The sequence below is a fragment of the Symphodus melops genome (assembly GCF_947650265.1).
Source record: "Symphodus melops genome assembly, chromosome: 5".
Classification (NCBI taxonomy): Eukaryota; Metazoa; Chordata; class Actinopteri; order Labriformes; family Labridae; genus Symphodus; species Symphodus melops.
Window position 1 is genome coordinate 3004364 of NC_136695.1, and position 17932 is coordinate 3022295.

A 17932-nucleotide genomic window follows, 5' to 3' on the forward strand; every position below is an offset into this window, starting at 1 on the left:
TACTGTATTATTATATTATTATATTATTACACTCAACAAAAATATAAACGCAACACTTTTGTTTTTGCTCCCATTTGTCATGAGATGGACTCAAAGATCTAAAATTCATTCCAGATACACAATATTACCATTTCTCTCAAACATTGTTCATAAATCTGTCTAAATGTGTGATAGTGAGCACTTTTGCTTTGCTGAGACAATCCATCCCACCTCACAGGTGTGCCACATCAAGATGCTCATCAGACACCATGATTAGTGCACAGGTGTACCTTAGACTGTCCACAATAAAAGGCCACTCTGAAATGTGCAGTTTTGTCTCACAGCAAAATGCCACAGATGGCGCAAGCATTGAGGGAGCGTGCAATTGGCGTGCTGACAGCAGGAATGTCAACCAGATCTGTTGCTCGGGCATTGAATGTTCATTTCTCCACCATAAGCCGTCTCCAAAGGCGTTTCAGAGAATATGGCAGTACATCCAACCGGCCTCACAACCGCAGACCACGTGTAACCACACCAGCCCAGGACCTCCACATCCAGCAGGTTCACCTCCAAGATCGTCTGAGACCAGCTACTCAGACAGCTGCTGAAACAATTGGTTTGCATAACCAAAGAATTTCTGCACAAACTGTCAGAAACCGTCTCAGGGAAGCTCAACTGCATGCTCGTCGTCCTCATCGGGGTCTTAACCTGACTCCAGATCGTCGCCGTAACAGACTTGAGTGGGCAAATGCTCACATTCGATGGCGTCTGGCACGTTGGAGAGGTGTTCTCTTCACGGATGAATCTCGGTTTACATTGTTCAGGGCAGATGGCAGACAGCGTGTGTGGCGTCGTGTGGGTGAGCGCTTTGCTGATGTCAATGTTGTGGATCGAGTGGCCCATGGTGGTGGTGGGGTTATGGTATGGGCAGGCATCTGTTATGGACGAAGAACACAGGTGCATTTTATTGATGGCATTTTGAATGCACAGAGATACCGTGATGAGATCCTGAGGCCCATTGTTGTGCCATACATCCATGAACATCACCTCATGTTTCAGCAAGATAATGCACGGCCCCATGTTGCAAGGATCTGTACACAATTCTTGGAAGCTGAAAATGTCCCAGTTCTTGCATGGCCAGCATACTCACCGGACATGTCACCCATTGAGCATGTTTGGGATGTGCTTGACCGGCGTATACGACAGCGCGTACCAGTTCCCACTAATATCCAGCAACTTCGCACAGCCATTGAAGAGGAGTGGACCAACATTCCACAGGCCACAATTGACAATCTGATAAACTCTATGCGAAGAAGATGTGTTGCACTGCATGAGGCAAATGGTGGTCACACCAGATACTGACTGGTTCTGAGTCCCCAGACCCTCAATAAAGCAAAAACTGCACATTTCAGGGTGGCCTTTTATTGTGGACAGTATAAGGTACACCTGTGCACTAATCATGGTGTCTGATGAGCATCTTGATGTGGCACACCTTTGAGGTGGGATGGATTGTCTCAGCAAAGCAAAAGTGCTCACTATCACACATTTAGACAGATTTATGAACAATGTTTGAGAGAAATGGTAATATTGTGTATCTGGAATGAATTTTAGATCTTTGAGTCCATCTCATGACAAATGGGAGCAAAAACAAAAGTGTTGCGTTTATATTTTTGTTGAGTATATATTACTGTATCACACTCTGTATGCTTGTTGGGTCTTCAGTCCTGGGCCGAGGCTCGCAGCAGCAGGGGTCTCCGAGTCGTGATTTAAAGGCAGGGTTGGTAATGTTTTTAAAGCTAGCATGATTTGAAAGTAGCATTCACTCCATGCTCCTTCTTCACCCACCCCCGGCTCTCTGTGCGCCCTCTAAAGCCACGCCCCCTCACTTACATGCACTAGCGCCATTGGTCCAGAAGTGGCCTGATTGGTTCATAAAGCATGTTCCGAGTGCCGACATTTTCTGGGCACATCAGTTATTATTCGTTTTAGCAGGTAAGCTAACCCAAAATGTGTATGTGGAGAAAATGACCGAGACAATAAAATAATGATCCAAACTGAGGTCGTAGTTCAAACAGAGAGGAGGACCCATGTGCATAATGTAGGACATGTCCTGTAGTTTTGTCTCCTCCGCATCGTCTTGTACCCACATCGTCCTCGCTCCGTGTCTGATTGGGTAAAAAAATGATCTCAAATTAAAAACATGATGGACAACAGATGGTTGTCATGGAGACAGGGCAGTCGTACGCACTAAAGCTCAATGTGAACACCCCTGAGCGCACAGAAACAACTCGGCTGTAGCTGCTGTGGACACGGCCCTCTGAAAGGTTTTCTACTGACATGGAGCCACTGCTGGGTTTTAAAGTTTGTCAGCCCTCTGGGGCCCCCTGCTGGTCTGGAGTCCCAAGTTGCCTGTCTCGCCTGCTTCTAAGCAGTGCCTCTGGTTGCTCGGTGGAACAGCATATGGTAGACGACGGAGAGCGAAGGAAATTGCGGCGCTTTATTGCCATATGATAATTGTTTGGGCAGTTTTAAAGCACTTCCAACTGTTGGCCACTTTAAGAAAGCCTTTGATAAATAAATAAACAAATAAGATTACATTAGAATAAAGTGATGCGATAACTTGATTTAAAACCCGGCAGTCCATTGGTTGGGAAAAAAAGTATTTTCCCCATTTTGCCAGCCATGAATAACAAGTGTAAAACCCTCGAATCCCCAGAAGAAGAAAGACTCAGGACATGATGACCTTGGAGTCCTGCAGCAGTGGTCTGTTTGTGTCGCTGCACGCTTCAAACAAAGATCCTGATGGAAGGACACACAAACAAGACATTAAAAACCTCCTTAAATGTAATTGATTTACAGCTCTGACAAAAAGCCTGACATCTAATGTTTTATCCTTTCTTATCTTTGTGACAGTTTATCTCACATATTTACCCAGAATGCCTCTGAATGAAAGCAGAGTCAACACTTAGATGTTGCCGTGCTCGTGATTTAATAGCAATAAACAGCTCGGGAGGAATCTGTTTGCCTTTTTTCAGATAATCAATTTGACAGAGACTAAACGAACAGATTGATTTAAAGCATCCAGCAGCAGACGCAGCTGCACCCAGCAACTTCATCCATCAGCGGGCACAATTGCTTTCTTCGGCGTGTCGCAGGTACGACATACTCCATCACCTTCCACAGAGAGAGAAAGAGAGCGCAGTCACACTATCAGCTGCAGGCTGCTGCACCAACACCTCCCTGCCTGATCAACTCAGTCTGCACAATCTGAGCAATATTTGACCCATTCAAAAAAACTCTAATTTACATGATTGAAACATCAATGATTCAACGTGCAAATGCCTCGATACATGAGGCTGATTGGTCGCCAATATGGAGCCTTTTGAGAGTCTGTTTCCATTTTACTGGCAGGTTGCAGATTATACGCCACTGGTACAGGGGTGATGGTCGTTATTTGGCCTGTAAACAAGAGAAACGTTTTATTTCAGCGGCTGTTGAATTGATTTCTGCAGAAAGGTTGTATCAACATGTTTCCTCCTGGTCCCAGAGGACGCCTGAATTTGGTAAACTCAGAATATCTCAACGAGAAGAGACCGAAAAAATGAGTCAAAGATAAATGCAGTAGTGAGGGTTTCATATATGTTTATGTATTCAGGGGCGTGGCTGATCGGACTTATGGGCGGGTGCATTGTCAGGAGACAAGACCAAAGATCTGATGACTCACCCCCAATTCTCAATTTCGCTCCTCTGCCATGCGACCCACTGGATCCGGAGAGCGTGAGTACAGCAGAGGGCGGCCATGAGCAGATGTACACACATCACAGGAGAAAAAAGGTTACTTTGTTTGATTTCTTTTTTATTTGGTGTGAAGTTGGAGTGATGAAAAGTACAATCGTGAGTCCATGTATTCTGTTTTCATGTGTTAGTTTCTTTGTCTGACTTCCTGTCAGGGTTGTTAGGGTCTGTCCAGCTTGACGCTTGCCTGCAGCGTAAAGACTCGCAGCGTAATGGAGACGGAGCTGAGCGTAGTGGCTCACTGTGGAAACACAACGATTGACTAGAATAGCAGCTAATGGCGGTGACGGAGCCCGCAGCGTATATGCTATATGTGGAAATTGTTGGCCACTTCCAGCTCAGTTTCCAGACAGTTAGTTTGGGAAAGCAATTTTGAACTTGGCAACTTTTGATGTGTTAAAAACGAACCTTTGGCTACATCACTGAGACTGTCGTCCATTTTTTGTAAATGATTGAATTGTATTCTTCCAGCCAAAGCTGCTATTCCATTAAACAGTCTAAAGTGTAAAGAAAAATGTTTTAATTGAACAAAGCTTGGACTCCTCCACGCACAGGTGTGTCTGAAAAAGTCTGCTTGAAATGAAAGGGTTACGTGAGAAACATCACGGCTGCTGTTAAACACCAAAAAAATAAACACGTTCCTTAAGTCATTTTTACAATTCGTAGGTCACCAGTGACTCAACACAAAACTACATTTATTGTAGATGAATAATCTTTTGTGTAGCAACTGTCATGCATCAGTTGTCACAGTGAGTCTCCATCTGCATAAACAAAATACCCCCGCCAATTAGATAGGCGACTGGCATTTCTCCCTGCAGCTATCACTGAGTGCACACTCCTCCCAAAAAAAACAGAAAACACTCAAATATTTCCAGGAAAGAAAAACTGCTTCTCATGTTTACCGGGCTGAAAAATAAACTTAAATTGGATTACACTTGAAAGAAATAATTTCAACAGCCTTTTCTTGGAACCATAATTTAAATTCTGCATTAAAGGAGGCAATATCCCGAGCTGAACTCACAGTTTGAACCAAATTTTTACCAACTTTAGGACATTTTAGAGACATAACCATCAAGATGTAATACGTTGGCTAACTTTTATTAAACAGAAAACACTGGGCCCTAAATGTTAACACATGGAAATGTACTCCCATGGGGCCGTTAGCTTTCACCTGCTGCAAGTACTACTCACTTAGAAAACAATATAGGTCGCCTAATGACCAATTCCAGCATCATAAATGTTTAAGGGAGTAGAAAATGAACCAATTTACTGTTCTGCTGGCCGTACAAAGCTCATATGTGCAGGACGATGATTGGCCGAGGAGGCAGAGAGGGAGGAGATGTGGTGGGAATTTTAAGTGACAAATTGACTCAGGGTGTGCAGGGTCAGCCTGACTTTATACCAATCTGACTGACGACTGACAGCTTTTACAAAAAAGACAAAAAGATCAAAACTTGAACTGATTTGGTCCTGCAGGAAAATATACTGAAAATGGAAGAGAGCGATTATTATGTATCACTCGTATCGTATGAAGCAGCAGTAAGTTGGGACTGACTGTTCCTGCCCTGCAGACCTACGAGAGCTCGACCAGCCCTCACACTGAACAGAAAACAGACAGAAGCTTGTTTAAGCAAGACCGAGAGATTTATGGGGGAGTATCTTCATTTTATCTCTGATAATAATGAAAGCCAAGAAAACATGGATGTAGTCTCATTGACGTCACTGATTGTTTTTTGAATTGTAGTTTTGAAGACGAACAACTACACTTTCGGCCAACCTAGTGAAAGTTAAAGATGTGGAGTAGAGGCGGGACTTAAGCCTCCTCTCAAACAACTAACTATGTACAAATCTTTTCCTTCAAATCAAAACCAAAGAGTTAGAATAAAGCAGAGGTGTCCAACAGGTAGCTCGGGAGCTAACAGGAGCTCGCCTATAGGTTGACCGAGTGTGTAAAAAATAAAATGATAAATCTGACGACATTTAAAACTCATATCTGACTAATAAAAACACGTCTCAAGTAGAAATATTTTCTTGAACATTGATGTGAATTTTCAGTAACATAGCTCACTATGTGGCACATAGTGATGTGAACCTTGACACTTTAATTTTTTTTAAAGTCGCTCTCAGATGAAGAAAAACAATATTTTTTGCTATGAAATTGTTTATGTCTTTTGTTTGTAAATTAATGTTTAAAATGTTTATATATAATTTTATTAAATCTTCCTTTTTTAGTGCCTTCATCACCTTCTATTGAAGATACAAAGAAGTATGCCATAACACATGTAAGACTGTTTAGCCATCACACAAACACACAATTCAATTCTATAGTATTAAAATGAAACAGATCACTATTAACACAAATCAACATTATTTAAATCTAACTATATTTACATTTCATTGAATAAATGTGTAATAAATAAATAATTAAAATTGTTCAAAGAGACACATGTCTCTTGGGCCTCTCTGTTGCTGCTCTTTCCCGGGCCTCTTCCCTTTCTGCCTGCTCCTTACTAAAGGGACATTTGTCCTGATGGACTCTGGCCCTCTTTGCTGGACGTCTGGGGGATCTTTCAGGTGAGGCAGAGGAAGTGACTGTATCACTGTGGAGAGATGGAGTGCAGCATCCATCAGGCCAAACCAGCCCTACCCATTTATTCTTCCCTGTCAGAGGATCTCAGATTCATGAAGTCCACTTCCTCTTTTAAATCCTGACCGTGGCGCTGCTTTACATTATTCCTTTCTGTCATTAAAACACCTTACTATAACTGTCCTTGGGTCTTATAAATATCCGTTACGTATTTACAGAAACTGGCATAAGCCTCTTCCCACAGCATTGAATGACTGAGGGAGCTGTCATGGAATCTCAAAGACGTATTTGCTGTTTTTAACGTGTTTTATTATTTTCAAATGAATGAATTTCATTATTGAAACAAGACTTGGTCCTCAGAAAGTGTTTTTTCAAAATGTGAGTCTTGAAAAGGAGGAGTGGTCTTTAATTCAGAGTCGTCCTTTATTCAGGTCAATATGGTATTTTTTTATTTATTTTATGGCCAGTTGAAAGTCCTAATTAACATGAGCGGCATGTTTTTGGATTGTGGGGGGAAACCGGAGCGCCCGGTGAAAACCCACATGTCTTCAATCAATCAATCAATCTGTATTTATATAGCGTCAATTCATAACAGGTGTTATCTCGAGACACTTTACAAAAGCAGGTAAAGGACCTTACTGTTTGTCTGTTAACATTAACAAAAGAGCAGGTAACAAGACCATGCTCATCATTACGTTTACAAAAAGCAGGTAAAGGACCTTACTGATGGCTATATTACAAGAGCCCAGCTGAATCCGTCATAGCGTGGCAAGAAAAAAACTTCCTTTTAACAGGCAGAAATCTTCAGCAGACCCGGATCATGACGGAACAGCCATCTGCTAAACTGTGCTGGGCTTGAAAATGGGATGGGGGAGATGGGACAAGATGCAGAAAGAAGAATAGGATAGGGTGTGGATAGGATAGGGGGCGGGGGGGGGGGGGGGGGGGGGGGGGGGGTCTGGGCAGGCCATCCTCGTGGGGGGTGGGTGGGTCTGGGCAGGCCTTCCTCGTGGGGGGTGGGGGGGTCTGGGCAGGACATCCTCGTGGGGGGCCACTCTTGTTCTCGCTTCCTTCTCTCCTTCTCCCCTCGTCATGCCTGGAGCAGCACTTTGACAAAGGGATCCTTCTACATCCTCACGAACTCCAGGTGGCGTCGATCCTCATCTGGGACGAGGGTCAGCCACAGCTCCAGGAAACTATCCTCGAAGGCCAGGTCCTCTAGAGTGGTTTGTCCGTACCAACTGCAAAGACATGAACCTCTTGTTTAGCACTTCATTCAATTATCAGAAGATTAAAAAAAATACTGTTTAAGGAGAAACAAACCCGAAAGCTGTTTGTTCACACAGTTCTGAACAAATTGATAACTCACCTGGCACCGGGGGAAATGTCCATCGCCAGCTTGCTGACAGCAACCAAGAAGCGTTGGGTGAAGGTGGTTTCTCGTGTCAGGATTTCTGCCGTTCCCAGATGGCTAGTCATCAGGAGGAACATCATAGCGGTGTAGTCTCTCACAGCAGCGCAATTGCTGAAAAAAAAGAAAAAGAAACAGACATTCAGTCATTTTGATTCATCAAACTTTTGACAAATGCTGCTTTGGCACTTCTTCATAGACATGATTTGACCCTTAGCATTAACTTACCTCATGGCTGAATTCTCCAGAGCGTTCAGCACTGGACCCGTGCTGCAGCACTGCACCATCACCTCAAGGCACAAGGTGGCCTGGTCCTTAAGCTCGGTGCTTGTACCGGGCAGTACGATCTTCTGCAGCAGAGCTCGGCTCGTCCTCTCCACATGAAAATCCAGATCCGTCTGCAGGCAGGAGTGAAGCTCGAGCATGGTGTCCATCGCTGCAGCGGCCACCGTCGGGTGCAGATTTGAAACCTGAAAAAAGAAACATCAGCAGTCAGCCGTGGTACTTCTTCTCACTGACACTTTGGAATATGATGGTGATTGGACACATGTAAAGAAAGAGATGAACGACTTCCATACCTCTGCTGTCACGGCGTAACACACTTCAAGGAGTCGGGTCTTCACGATGTTGACATCCTGCTCCATCAGGATTTGGAGCAGTTGTAATCCCTTGGTCTTCATGTCCCTGAGACAAAGAGACAAAATGAATAAGCTGCACTGTCGTTTGACACTTTGAGCTAAAACTGCTGCCACATTAAAGAAGTATTAAACGAGTTCATATTAGATTGACAACAAAGCGGAAATATTTAAGGAGCTATAAGATCTCATTGTGTAAGGTGTAGAAGTCTTACCATTGGTTACTTTTGATCATTTTGATGCTGGAAGTTAGAGTCTCTGAAGACCATCTTGTGTTCATTTCTTCAGTGGAGGTCGTCTGAGGGGCATTTGGCCATCTACCCCGATCTCCTCTCTCCTTGTTCTGGGCAGGTTTTGGAGGTTGAGTAGGTCTGAGGGGTGGTTGGTTAATGTTGGTCGTCTTTGGTGGGGCAGGTTTTGGAGGTGGAGTAGGTCTGAGGGGTGGTTGGTTAATGTTGGTCGTCTTTAGTGGGGCAAGTCTTTGGGGTGGAGTCGGTCTCAGGGGTGGTCGGTGGATGTTGTTTGTCTTTAGTGGGGCAGGTTTTGGAGGTGGAGTAGGTCTGAGGGGTGGTTGGTTGATGTTGTTCATCTTTAGTCGGGCAGGTTTTGGAGGTGGAGTAGGTCTGAGGGGCAGTTGGTGGATGTTGTTCGTCTTTAGTGGGGCAGGTTTTGGAGGTGGAGTAGGTCTGAGGGGCAGTCGGTGGATGTTGTTCGTCTTTAGTGGGGCAGGTTTTGGAGGTGGAGTAGGTCTGAGGGGCAGTCGGTGGATGTTGTTCGTCTCTGTTGGGGCAGGTTTTGGAGGTGGAGTAGGTCTGAGGGGCAGTCGGTGGATGTTGTTCGTTTTTAGTGGGGCAGGTTTTGGAGGTGGAGTAGGTCTGAGGGGCAGTCGGTGGATGTTGTTCGTCTTTAGTGGGGCAGGTTTTGGAGGTGGAGTAGGTCTGAGGGGTGGTTGGTTCATGTTGTTCGTCTCTATTGGGGCAGGTTTTGGGGGTGGAGTAGGTCTGAGGGGCAGTCGGTGGATGTTATTCGTCTCTATTGGGGCAGGTTCTGGAGGTGGAGTAGGTCTGAGGGGTGGTTGGTTAATGTTGTTCGTCTCTATTGGGGCAGGTTTTGGGGGTGGAGTAGGTCTGAGGGGTGGTTGGTTTATGTTGTTCGTCTCTATTGGGGCAGGTTTTGGGGGTGGAGTAGGTCTGAGGGGCAGTCGGTGGATGTTGTTCGTCTCAATTGGGGCAGGTCTTGGGGGTGAAGTTGGTCTGAGGGGCGGTCGGTTTGTGTCAGTCGTCTCTGGTGGAGTAGGTCTTGGGGGTGAAGTTGGTCTCAGGGGCGGTCGGTTTGTGTCAGTCGTCTCTGGTGGAGTAGGTCTTGGGGGTGAAGTTGGACGCTCAGGCCTTCCAGGAGATCCTCCAGATAGAGGTCTAAAGATAGCAATGCAACGCAGCAAGTCCTCCAGTGCACTGTGTAATTTCTGGACCTGCCCTTTAGCCGTCTGGAGTCTGTATCCTCTGCCAACTTCTTTTTCTGTTCAGGAGAAGATATGAATATGTATCAGTCGCATGTTTAAACACTTCTAACATCTTCATCTATTAATGAATTTTGGATTCACAGTTGAGAGTTATGCACAACACATGAACATGCAAAAACATTTGAGTTCTAAAAAGAACTCAGAACTTACCTGCTTTGCTGTACTGCATCTGAATCACAGGGAGGCGGGATACTCTTGGTCCTGGAAACACCGGAGCCAAATCACACCGATTTGTGTGGCGTGGGCTGTTCCACTCGGAAGGAGTGTAGGAATCCTCTGAGCTGTTTGGGGTCGATCCTCGACTTTGGGGTCGAGGTTCTGAGTCCTGCAGTCCCAGTCTATTTAGGACATTGTTTGTGCGAGTTTCGAGGGCATCAACAGTAAACGCCGTCTGTCGAAGGCGATGCTCCATGTGATTGTTCTGTATCTGGTCGGACTCGTCCATCTGTAACAAAAAACCCCCCAAATAAACAGATTAGTTGAGTTTCAGTTACATTTTAAGACACTTTAAGCACAAAACAGTGACCCGCATGTCCAGTTCTCAGAACACATTCACCTCAAGCCTGGCTCACACCGAAGGATAATCGGCTCATTTGAGGTCCGATTCCTCTTTCCCGACTACCGTAGGGTCGCTCTCGACTCAAGACTTTTCAGAACCGATTATCAGCCCAGATGATCTTGTAGTGTGAGAGGTAGAAAGTCCTAATCGTAACGTCCCCGATCTGCTCAACGATCGTCGAGGACGCCTCGATCAATTTCAAACAGGTTTGATATTAAAAATCTAAAATCTTAAACATTTCGTCATAAACACGTCTGATTTTCACTCGTACAGACTGAGCTCTCAGGCCTTGCCCAACAATCGGGTCGTACTGTGTGAGCGCTTAAATCTTAAAGTCTGGTTGTGCGTCGTAACACGATTCAGTCGCACAGTGAGAGCTGACATGCCACCTCAACTTTTAAACAATCGGGGAAATCGTACAGCGTGAGCCAGGCTTTACACGACATTAGAAGTCAGTATTTCTGACTCACTCATCAAACATAAAACAATAACTTTAAACAATAAATACATGAAAAATCAAAGTCGTTTCACCCCAACAATAGAAACACACACTCTACTTTGAAAACTGTAAATTGTACCCGTTAAATTGCCTTCCTGTTACATAAATCAAGCTTGTTGTACTTACATTTTCCTCTTGGCTGGACGTCCTCTTCTTCTTTAACCAGTAAGACATTTTTTAAAACGTTGAAAAAGCGTTTTAAAAAGAATTGACTAATAAGTTGAAATCCTCGTGTGATCTCGTCTAGAGTCCGTGTCTAAATGATTCCTGGCGAATCTTCAAGTCTGGAAGCTGAATGAGAACATTCCAGAACTCTTTGGTGCAGAGTCACAGAACAGAATTTAAATCAAAACAAAATGTTGAAAGGCACGTTACCATGGAAACCACTCACCTGCAGCTCACAGATAGGAATGCCACCTTCCAATTATGAGTTTTTTTTTTTTTTTTAGTTCACCATCTTTATTGACAATTTAACATGATACAAAATGTTAATACAAACTCTCAAAAGTATGAACAAACAACAACAAGCAAAATATACAGAACAAATTTTCCAAGATGAAAAATAAAGGACTCCCCTGGCAGTGGGGGCGCCATTTCGCCGGGGCCCGACCGCCGATGGCCTACCAGTGTGGTGGGGCACCAGTTAAATGAATAAATGTGTAATAAATGAATAATTAAAATTGTTCAAAGAGAGACACATGTCTCTTGGGCCTCTCTGTTGCTGCTCTTTCCCGGGCCTCTTCCCTTTCTGCCTGCTCCTTACTAAAGGGACATTTGTCCTGATGGACTCTGGCCCTCTTTGCTGGACGTCTGGGGGATCTTTCAGGTGAGGCAGAGGAAGTGACTGTATCACTGTGGAGAGATGGAGTGCAGCATCCATCAGGCCAAACCAGCCCTACCCATTTATTCTTCCCTGTCAGAGGATCTCAGATTCATGAAGTCCACTTCCTCTTTTAAATCCTGACCGTGGCGCTGCTTTACATTATTCCTTTCTGTCATTAAAACACCTTACTATAACTGTCCTTGGGTCTTATAAATATCCGTTACGTATTTACAGAAACTGGCATAAGCCTCTTCCCACAGCATTGAATGACTGAGGGAGCTGTCATGGAATCTCAAAGACGTATTTGCTGTTTTTAACGTGTTTTATTATTTTCAAATGAATGAATTTCATTATTGAAACAAGACTTGGTCCTCAGAAAGTGTTTTTCCAAAATGTGAGTCTCGAAAAGGAGGAGTGGTCTTTAATTCAGAGTCGTCCTTTATTCAGGTCAATATGGTATTTTTTTATTTATTTTATGGCCAGTTGAAAGTCCTAATTAACATGAGCGGCATGTTTTTGGATTGTGGGGGGAAACCGGAGCGCCCGGTGAAAACCCACATGTCTTCAATCAATCAATCAATCTGTATTCATATAGCGTCAATTCATAACAGCCGTTATCTCGAGACACTTTACAAAAGCAGGTAAAGGACCTTACTGTTTGTCTGTTAACATTAACAAAAGAGCAGGTAACAAGACCAGGCTCATCATTATGTTTACAAAAAGCAGGTAAAGGACCTTACTGATGGCTATATTACAAGAGCCCAGCTGAATCCGCCATAGCGTGGCAAGAAAAAACTTCCTTTTAACTGGCAGAAATCTTCAGCAGACCCGGATCATGACGGAACAGCCATCTGCTAAACTGTGCTGGGCTTGAAAATGGGATGGGGGAGATGGGACAAGATGCAGAAAGAAGAATAGGATAGGGCGTGGATAGGATAGGATGGGGGGCGGGGGTCTGGGCAGGCCATCCTCGTGGGGGGGGGGGGGGGGGGGGGTCTGGGCAGGCCATCCTCGTGGGGGGGGGGGGGGGGGGGGTCTGGGCAGACATCCTCGTGGGGGGCTGCTCTTGTTCTCGCTTCCTTCTCTCCTTCTCCCCTCGTCATGCCTGGAGCAGCACTTTGACAAAGGGATCCTTCTACATCCTCACTAACTCCAGGTGGCGTCTATCCTCATCTGGGACGAGGGTCAGCCACAGCTCCAGGAAACTATCCTCGAAGGCCAGGTCATCTAGAGTGGTTTGTCCGTACCAACTGCAAAGACATGAACCTCTTGTTTAGCACTTCATTCAATTATCAGAAGATTAAAAAAAAATACTGTTTAAGGAGAAACAAACCCGAAAGCTGTTTGTTCACACAGTTCTGAACAAATTGATAACTCACCTGGCACCGGGGGAAATGTCCATCGCCAGCTTGCTGACAGCAACCAAGAAGCGTTGGGTGAAGGTGGTTTCTCGTGTCAGGATTTCTGCCGTTCCCAGATGGCTAGTCATCAGGAGGAACATCATAGCGGTGTAGTCTCTCACAGCAGCGCAATTGCTGAAAAAAAAGAAAAAGAAACAGACATTCAGTCATTTTGATTCATCAAACTTTTGACAAATGCTGCTTTGGCACTTCTTCATAGACATGATTTGACCCTTAGCATTAACTTACCTCATGGCTGAATTCTCCAGAGCGTTCAGCACTGGACCCGTGCTGCAGCACTGCACCATCACCTCAAGGCACAAGGTGGCCTGGTCCTTAAGCTCGGTGCTTGTACCGGGCAGTACGATCTTCTGCAGCAGAGCTCGGCTCGTCCTCTCCACATGAAAATCCAGATCCGTCTGCAGGCAGGAGTGAAGCTCGAGCATGGTGTCCATCGCTGCAGCGGCCACCGTCGGGTGCAGATTTGAAACCTGAAAAAAGAAACATCAGCAGTCAGCCGTGGTACTTCTTCTCACTGACACTTTGGAATATGATGGTGATTGGACACATGTAAAGAAAGAGATGAACGACTTCCATACCTCTGCTGTCACGGCGTAACACACTTCAAGGAGTCGGGTCTTCACGATGTTGGCATCCTGCTCCATCAGGATTTGGAGCAGTTGTAATCCCTTGGTCTTCATGTCCCTGAGACAAAGAGACAAAATGAATAAGCTGCACTGTCGTTTGACACTTTGAGCTAAAACTGCTGCCACATTAAAGAAGTATTAAACGAGTTCATATTAGATTGACAACAAAGCGGAAATATTTAAGGAGCTATAAGATCTCATTGTGTAAGGTGTAGAAGTCTTACCATTGGTTACTTTTGATCATTTTGATGCTGGAAGTTAGAGTCTCTGAAGACCATCTTGTGTTCATTTCTTCAGTGGAGGTCGTCTGAGGGGCATTTGGCCATCTACCCCGATCTCCTCTCTCCTTTTTCTGGGCAGGTTTTGGAGGTTGAGCAGGTCTGAGGGGTGGTTGGTTAATGTTGTTCGTCTTTGGTGGGGCAGGTTTTGGAGGTGGAGTAGGTCTGAGGGGTGGTTGGTTAATGTTGGTCGTCTTTGGTGGGGCAGGTTTTGGAGGTGGAGTAGGTCTGAGGGGTGGTTGGTTAATGTTGGTCGTCTTTAGTGGGGCAAGTCTTTGGGGTGGAGTCGGTCTCAGGGGTGGTCGGTGGATGTTGTTTGTCTTTAGTGGGGCAGGTTTTGGAGGTGGAGTAGGTCTGAGGGGTGGTTGGTTGATGTTGTTCATCTTTAGTGGGGCAGGTTTTGGAGGTGGAGTAGGTCTGAGGGGCAGTCGGTGGATGTTGTTCGTCTTTAGTGGGGCAGGTTTTGGAGGTGGAGTAGGTCTGAGGGGCAGTCGGTGGATGTTGTTCGTCTTTAGTGGGGCAGGTTTTGGAGGTGGAGTAGGTCTGAGGGGCAGTCGGTGGATGTTGTTCGTCTCTATTGGGGCAGGTTTTGGAGGTGGAGTAGGTCTGAGGGGTGGTTGGTTAATGTTGTTTGTCTCTATTGGGGCAGGTTTTGGGGGTGGAGTAGGTCTGAGGGGTGGTTGGTTAATGTTGTTCGTCTCTATTGGGGCAGGTTTTGGGGGTGGAGTAGGTCTGAGGGGAAGTCGGTGGATGTTGTTCGTCTCTATTGGGGCAGGTTTTGGAGGTGGAGTAGGTCTGAGGGGTGGTTGGTTAATGTTGTTTGTCTCTATTGGGGCAGGTTTTGGAGGTGGAGTAGGTCTGAGGGGCAGTCGGTGGATGTTGTTCGTCTCTATTGGGGCAGGTTTTGGGGGTGGAGTAGGTATGAGGGGCAGTCGGTGGATGTTGTTCGTCTGTATTGGGGCAGGTCTTGGGGGGGAAGTTGGTCTCAGGGGCGGTCGGTTTGTGTCAGTCGTCTCTGGTGGAGTAGGTCTTGGGGGGGAAGTTGGTCTCAGGGGCGGTCGGTTTGTGTCAGTCGTCTCTGGTGGAGTAGGTCTTGGGGGGGAAGTTGGTCTCAGGGGCGGTCGGTTTGTGTCAGTCGTCTCTGGTGGAGTAGGTCTTGGGGGGGAAGTTGGTCTCAGGGGCGGTCGGTTTGTGTCAGTCGTCTCTGGTGGAGTAGGTCTTGGGGGTGAAGTTGGACGCTCAGGCCTTCCAGGAGATCCTCCAGATAGAGGTCTAAAGATAGCAATGCAACGCAGCAAGTCCTCCAGTGCACTGTGTAGTTTCTGGACCTGCCCTTTAGCCGTCTGGAGTCTGTATCCTCTGCCAACTTCTTTTTCTGTTCAGGAGAAGATATGAATATGTATCAGTCGCATGTTTAAACACTTCTAACATCTTCATCTGTTAATGAATTTTGGATTCACAGTTGAGAGTTATGCACAACACATGAACATGCAAAAACATTTGAGTTCTAAAAAGAACTCAGAACTTACCTGCTTTGCTGTACTGCATCTGAATCACAGGGAGGCGGGATACTCTTGGTCCTGGAAACACCGGAGCCAAATCACACCGATTTGTGTGGCGTGGGCTGTTCCACTCGGAAGGAGTGTAGGAATCCTCTGAGCTGTTTGGGGTCGGTCCTCGACTTTGGGGTCGAGGTTCTGAGTCCTGCAGTCCCAGTCTATTTAGGACATTGTTTGTGCGAGTTTCGAGGGCATCAACAGTAAACGCCGTCTGTCGAAGGCGATGCTCCATGTGATTGTTCTGTATCTGGTCGGACTCGTCCATCTGTAACAAAAAAACCCCCAAATAAACAGATTAGTTGAGTTTCAGTTACATTTCAGGACACTTTAAGCACAAAACAGTGACCCGCATGTCCAGTTCTCAGAACACATTCACCTCAAGCCTGGCTCACACCGAAGGATAATCGGCTCATTTGAGGTCCGATTCCTCTTTCCCGACTACCGTAGGGTCGCTCTTGACTCCAGGCTTTTCAGAACCGATTATCAGCCCAGATGATCTTGTAGTGTGAGAGGTACAAAGTCCTAATCGTAACGTCCCCGATCTGCTCAACGATCGTCGAGGACGCCTCGATCGATTTCAAACAGGTTTGATATTAAAAATCTAAAATTTTAAACATTTCGTCTGACAGAAGTCGCACACAATTATAATCTGAACGTAATTAGTTTAATCTCTAATTGTCTGTGTGAAACGTACACACCAACTGTCCTCGTCTCCTCACCCACCTACGAGTCCATACACGCCGGCGAGTCTTTTATAGGTTTGGTACACAAATGATTCTACAATAACTTCCACTTCCTTCTCTTTCTCCAGCCGCCGTCCCCTGCAGTCCGTTGACGTTTTCAGCTGAAACTTTATCAACAGTTTTCAGTGCTTCGTCCTGATTTTCACTCGTACAGACTGAGCTCTCAGGCCTTGCCCAACAATCGGGTCGTACTGTGTGAGCACTTAAATCTTAAAGTCTGGTTGTGCGTCGTAACATGATTCAGTCGCACAGTGAGAGCTGACATGCCACCTCAAGTTTTAAACAATCGGGGAAATCGTACAGCGTGAGCCAGGCTTTACACGACATTAGAAGTCAGTATTTCTGACTCACTCATCAAACATAAAACAATAACTTTAAACAATAAATACATGAAAAATCAAAGTCGTTTCACCCCAACAATAGAAACACACACTCTACTTTGAAAACTGTAAATTGTACCCGTTAAATTGCCTTCCTGTTACATAAATCAAGCTTGTTGTACTTACATTTTCCTCTTGGCTGGACGTCCTCTTCTTCTTTAACCAGTAAGACATTTTTTTAAAACGTTGAAAAAGCGTTTTAAAAAGAATTGACTAATAAGTTGAAATCCTCGTGTGATCTCGTCTAGAGTCCGTGTCTAAATGATTCTTGGCGAATCTTCAAGTCTGGAAGCTGAATGAGATCAGACAAAGACACAACGAACATTCCGGAACTCTTTGGTGCAGAGTCACAGAACAGAATTTAAATCAAAACAAAATGTTGAAAGGCACGTTACCATGGCAACCACTCACCTGCAGCTCACAGATAGGAATGCCACCTTCCAATTATGAGGTTTTTTTTTTTTTTTTAGTTCACCATCTTTATTGACAATTTAAAATGATACAAAATGTTAATACGAACTCTCAAAAGTATGAACAAACAACAACAAGCAAAATATACAGAACAAATTTTCCAAGATGAAAAATAAAGGACTCCCCTGGCAGTGGGGGCGCCATTTCGCCGGGGCCCGACCGCCGATGGCCTACCAGTGTGGTGGGGCACCAGTTAAATGAATAAATGTATCATAAATAAATAATTAAAATTGTTCAAAGAGAGACACATGTCTCTTGGGCCTCTCTGTTGCTGCTCTTTCCCGGGCCTCTTCCCTTTCTGCCTGCTCCTTACTAAAGGGACATTTGTCCTGATGGACTCTGGCTCTCTTTGCTGGACGTCTGGGGGATCTTTCAGGTGAGGCAGAGGAAGTGACTGTATCACTGTGGAGAGATGGAGTGCAGCATCCATCAGGCCAAACCAGCCCTACCCATTTATTCTTCCCTGTCAGAGGATCTCAGATTCATGAAGTCCACTTCCTCTTTTAAATCCTGACCGTGGCGCTGCTTTACATTATTCCTTTCTGTCATTAAAACACCTTACTATAACTGTCCTTGGGTCTTATAAATATCCGTTACGTATTTACAGAAACTGGCATAAGCCTCTTCCCACAGCATTGAATGAC

The 17932-nt window shown here is 45.2% G+C and overlaps 2 protein-coding genes and 1 long non-coding RNA gene across 3 annotated transcripts; all 3 read right to left on the bottom strand.

Moving 5' to 3' along the window:
• Positions 1–7462: 7462 nt before the first annotated feature.
• LOC306823300 (uncharacterized protein) lies at positions 7463–9365 on the bottom strand (the record flags this gene model as incomplete). Its single annotated transcript, XM_079342756.1, has 5 exons — positions 7463–7602; positions 7731–7886; positions 8001–8242; positions 8351–8456; positions 8623–9365. The coding sequence occupies 5 exons, from the start codon at positions 9363–9365 to the stop codon at positions 7488–7490; spliced, it is 1362 nt and encodes a 453-aa protein (XP_079198882.1). The 3' UTR covers positions 7463–7487.
• Positions 9366–9779: 414 nt separating this feature from the next.
• On the bottom strand, positions 9780–11280 carry LOC306824294. The gene is made up of 3 exons (XR_013779124.1): positions 11114–11280; positions 10080–10374; positions 9780–9925 (listed from the first exon to the last, which is right to left on the bottom strand). It is a non-coding gene; the product is annotated as an uncharacterized lncRNA (long non-coding RNA).
• Positions 11281–12945: 1665 nt separating this feature from the next.
• On the bottom strand, positions 12946–17111 carry LOC306823301 (uncharacterized protein; the record flags this gene model as incomplete). The annotated part of the gene is made up of 7 exons (XM_079342757.1): positions 16944–17111; positions 15665–15959; positions 14082–15510; positions 13810–13915; positions 13460–13701; positions 13190–13345; positions 12946–13060 (listed from the first exon to the last, which is right to left on the bottom strand). The coding sequence occupies exons 1-7, from the start codon at positions 16989–16991 to the stop codon at positions 12946–12948; spliced, it is 2391 nt and encodes a 796-aa protein (XP_079198883.1). The 5' UTR covers positions 16992–17111.
• Positions 17112–17932: the final 821 nt, after the last annotated feature.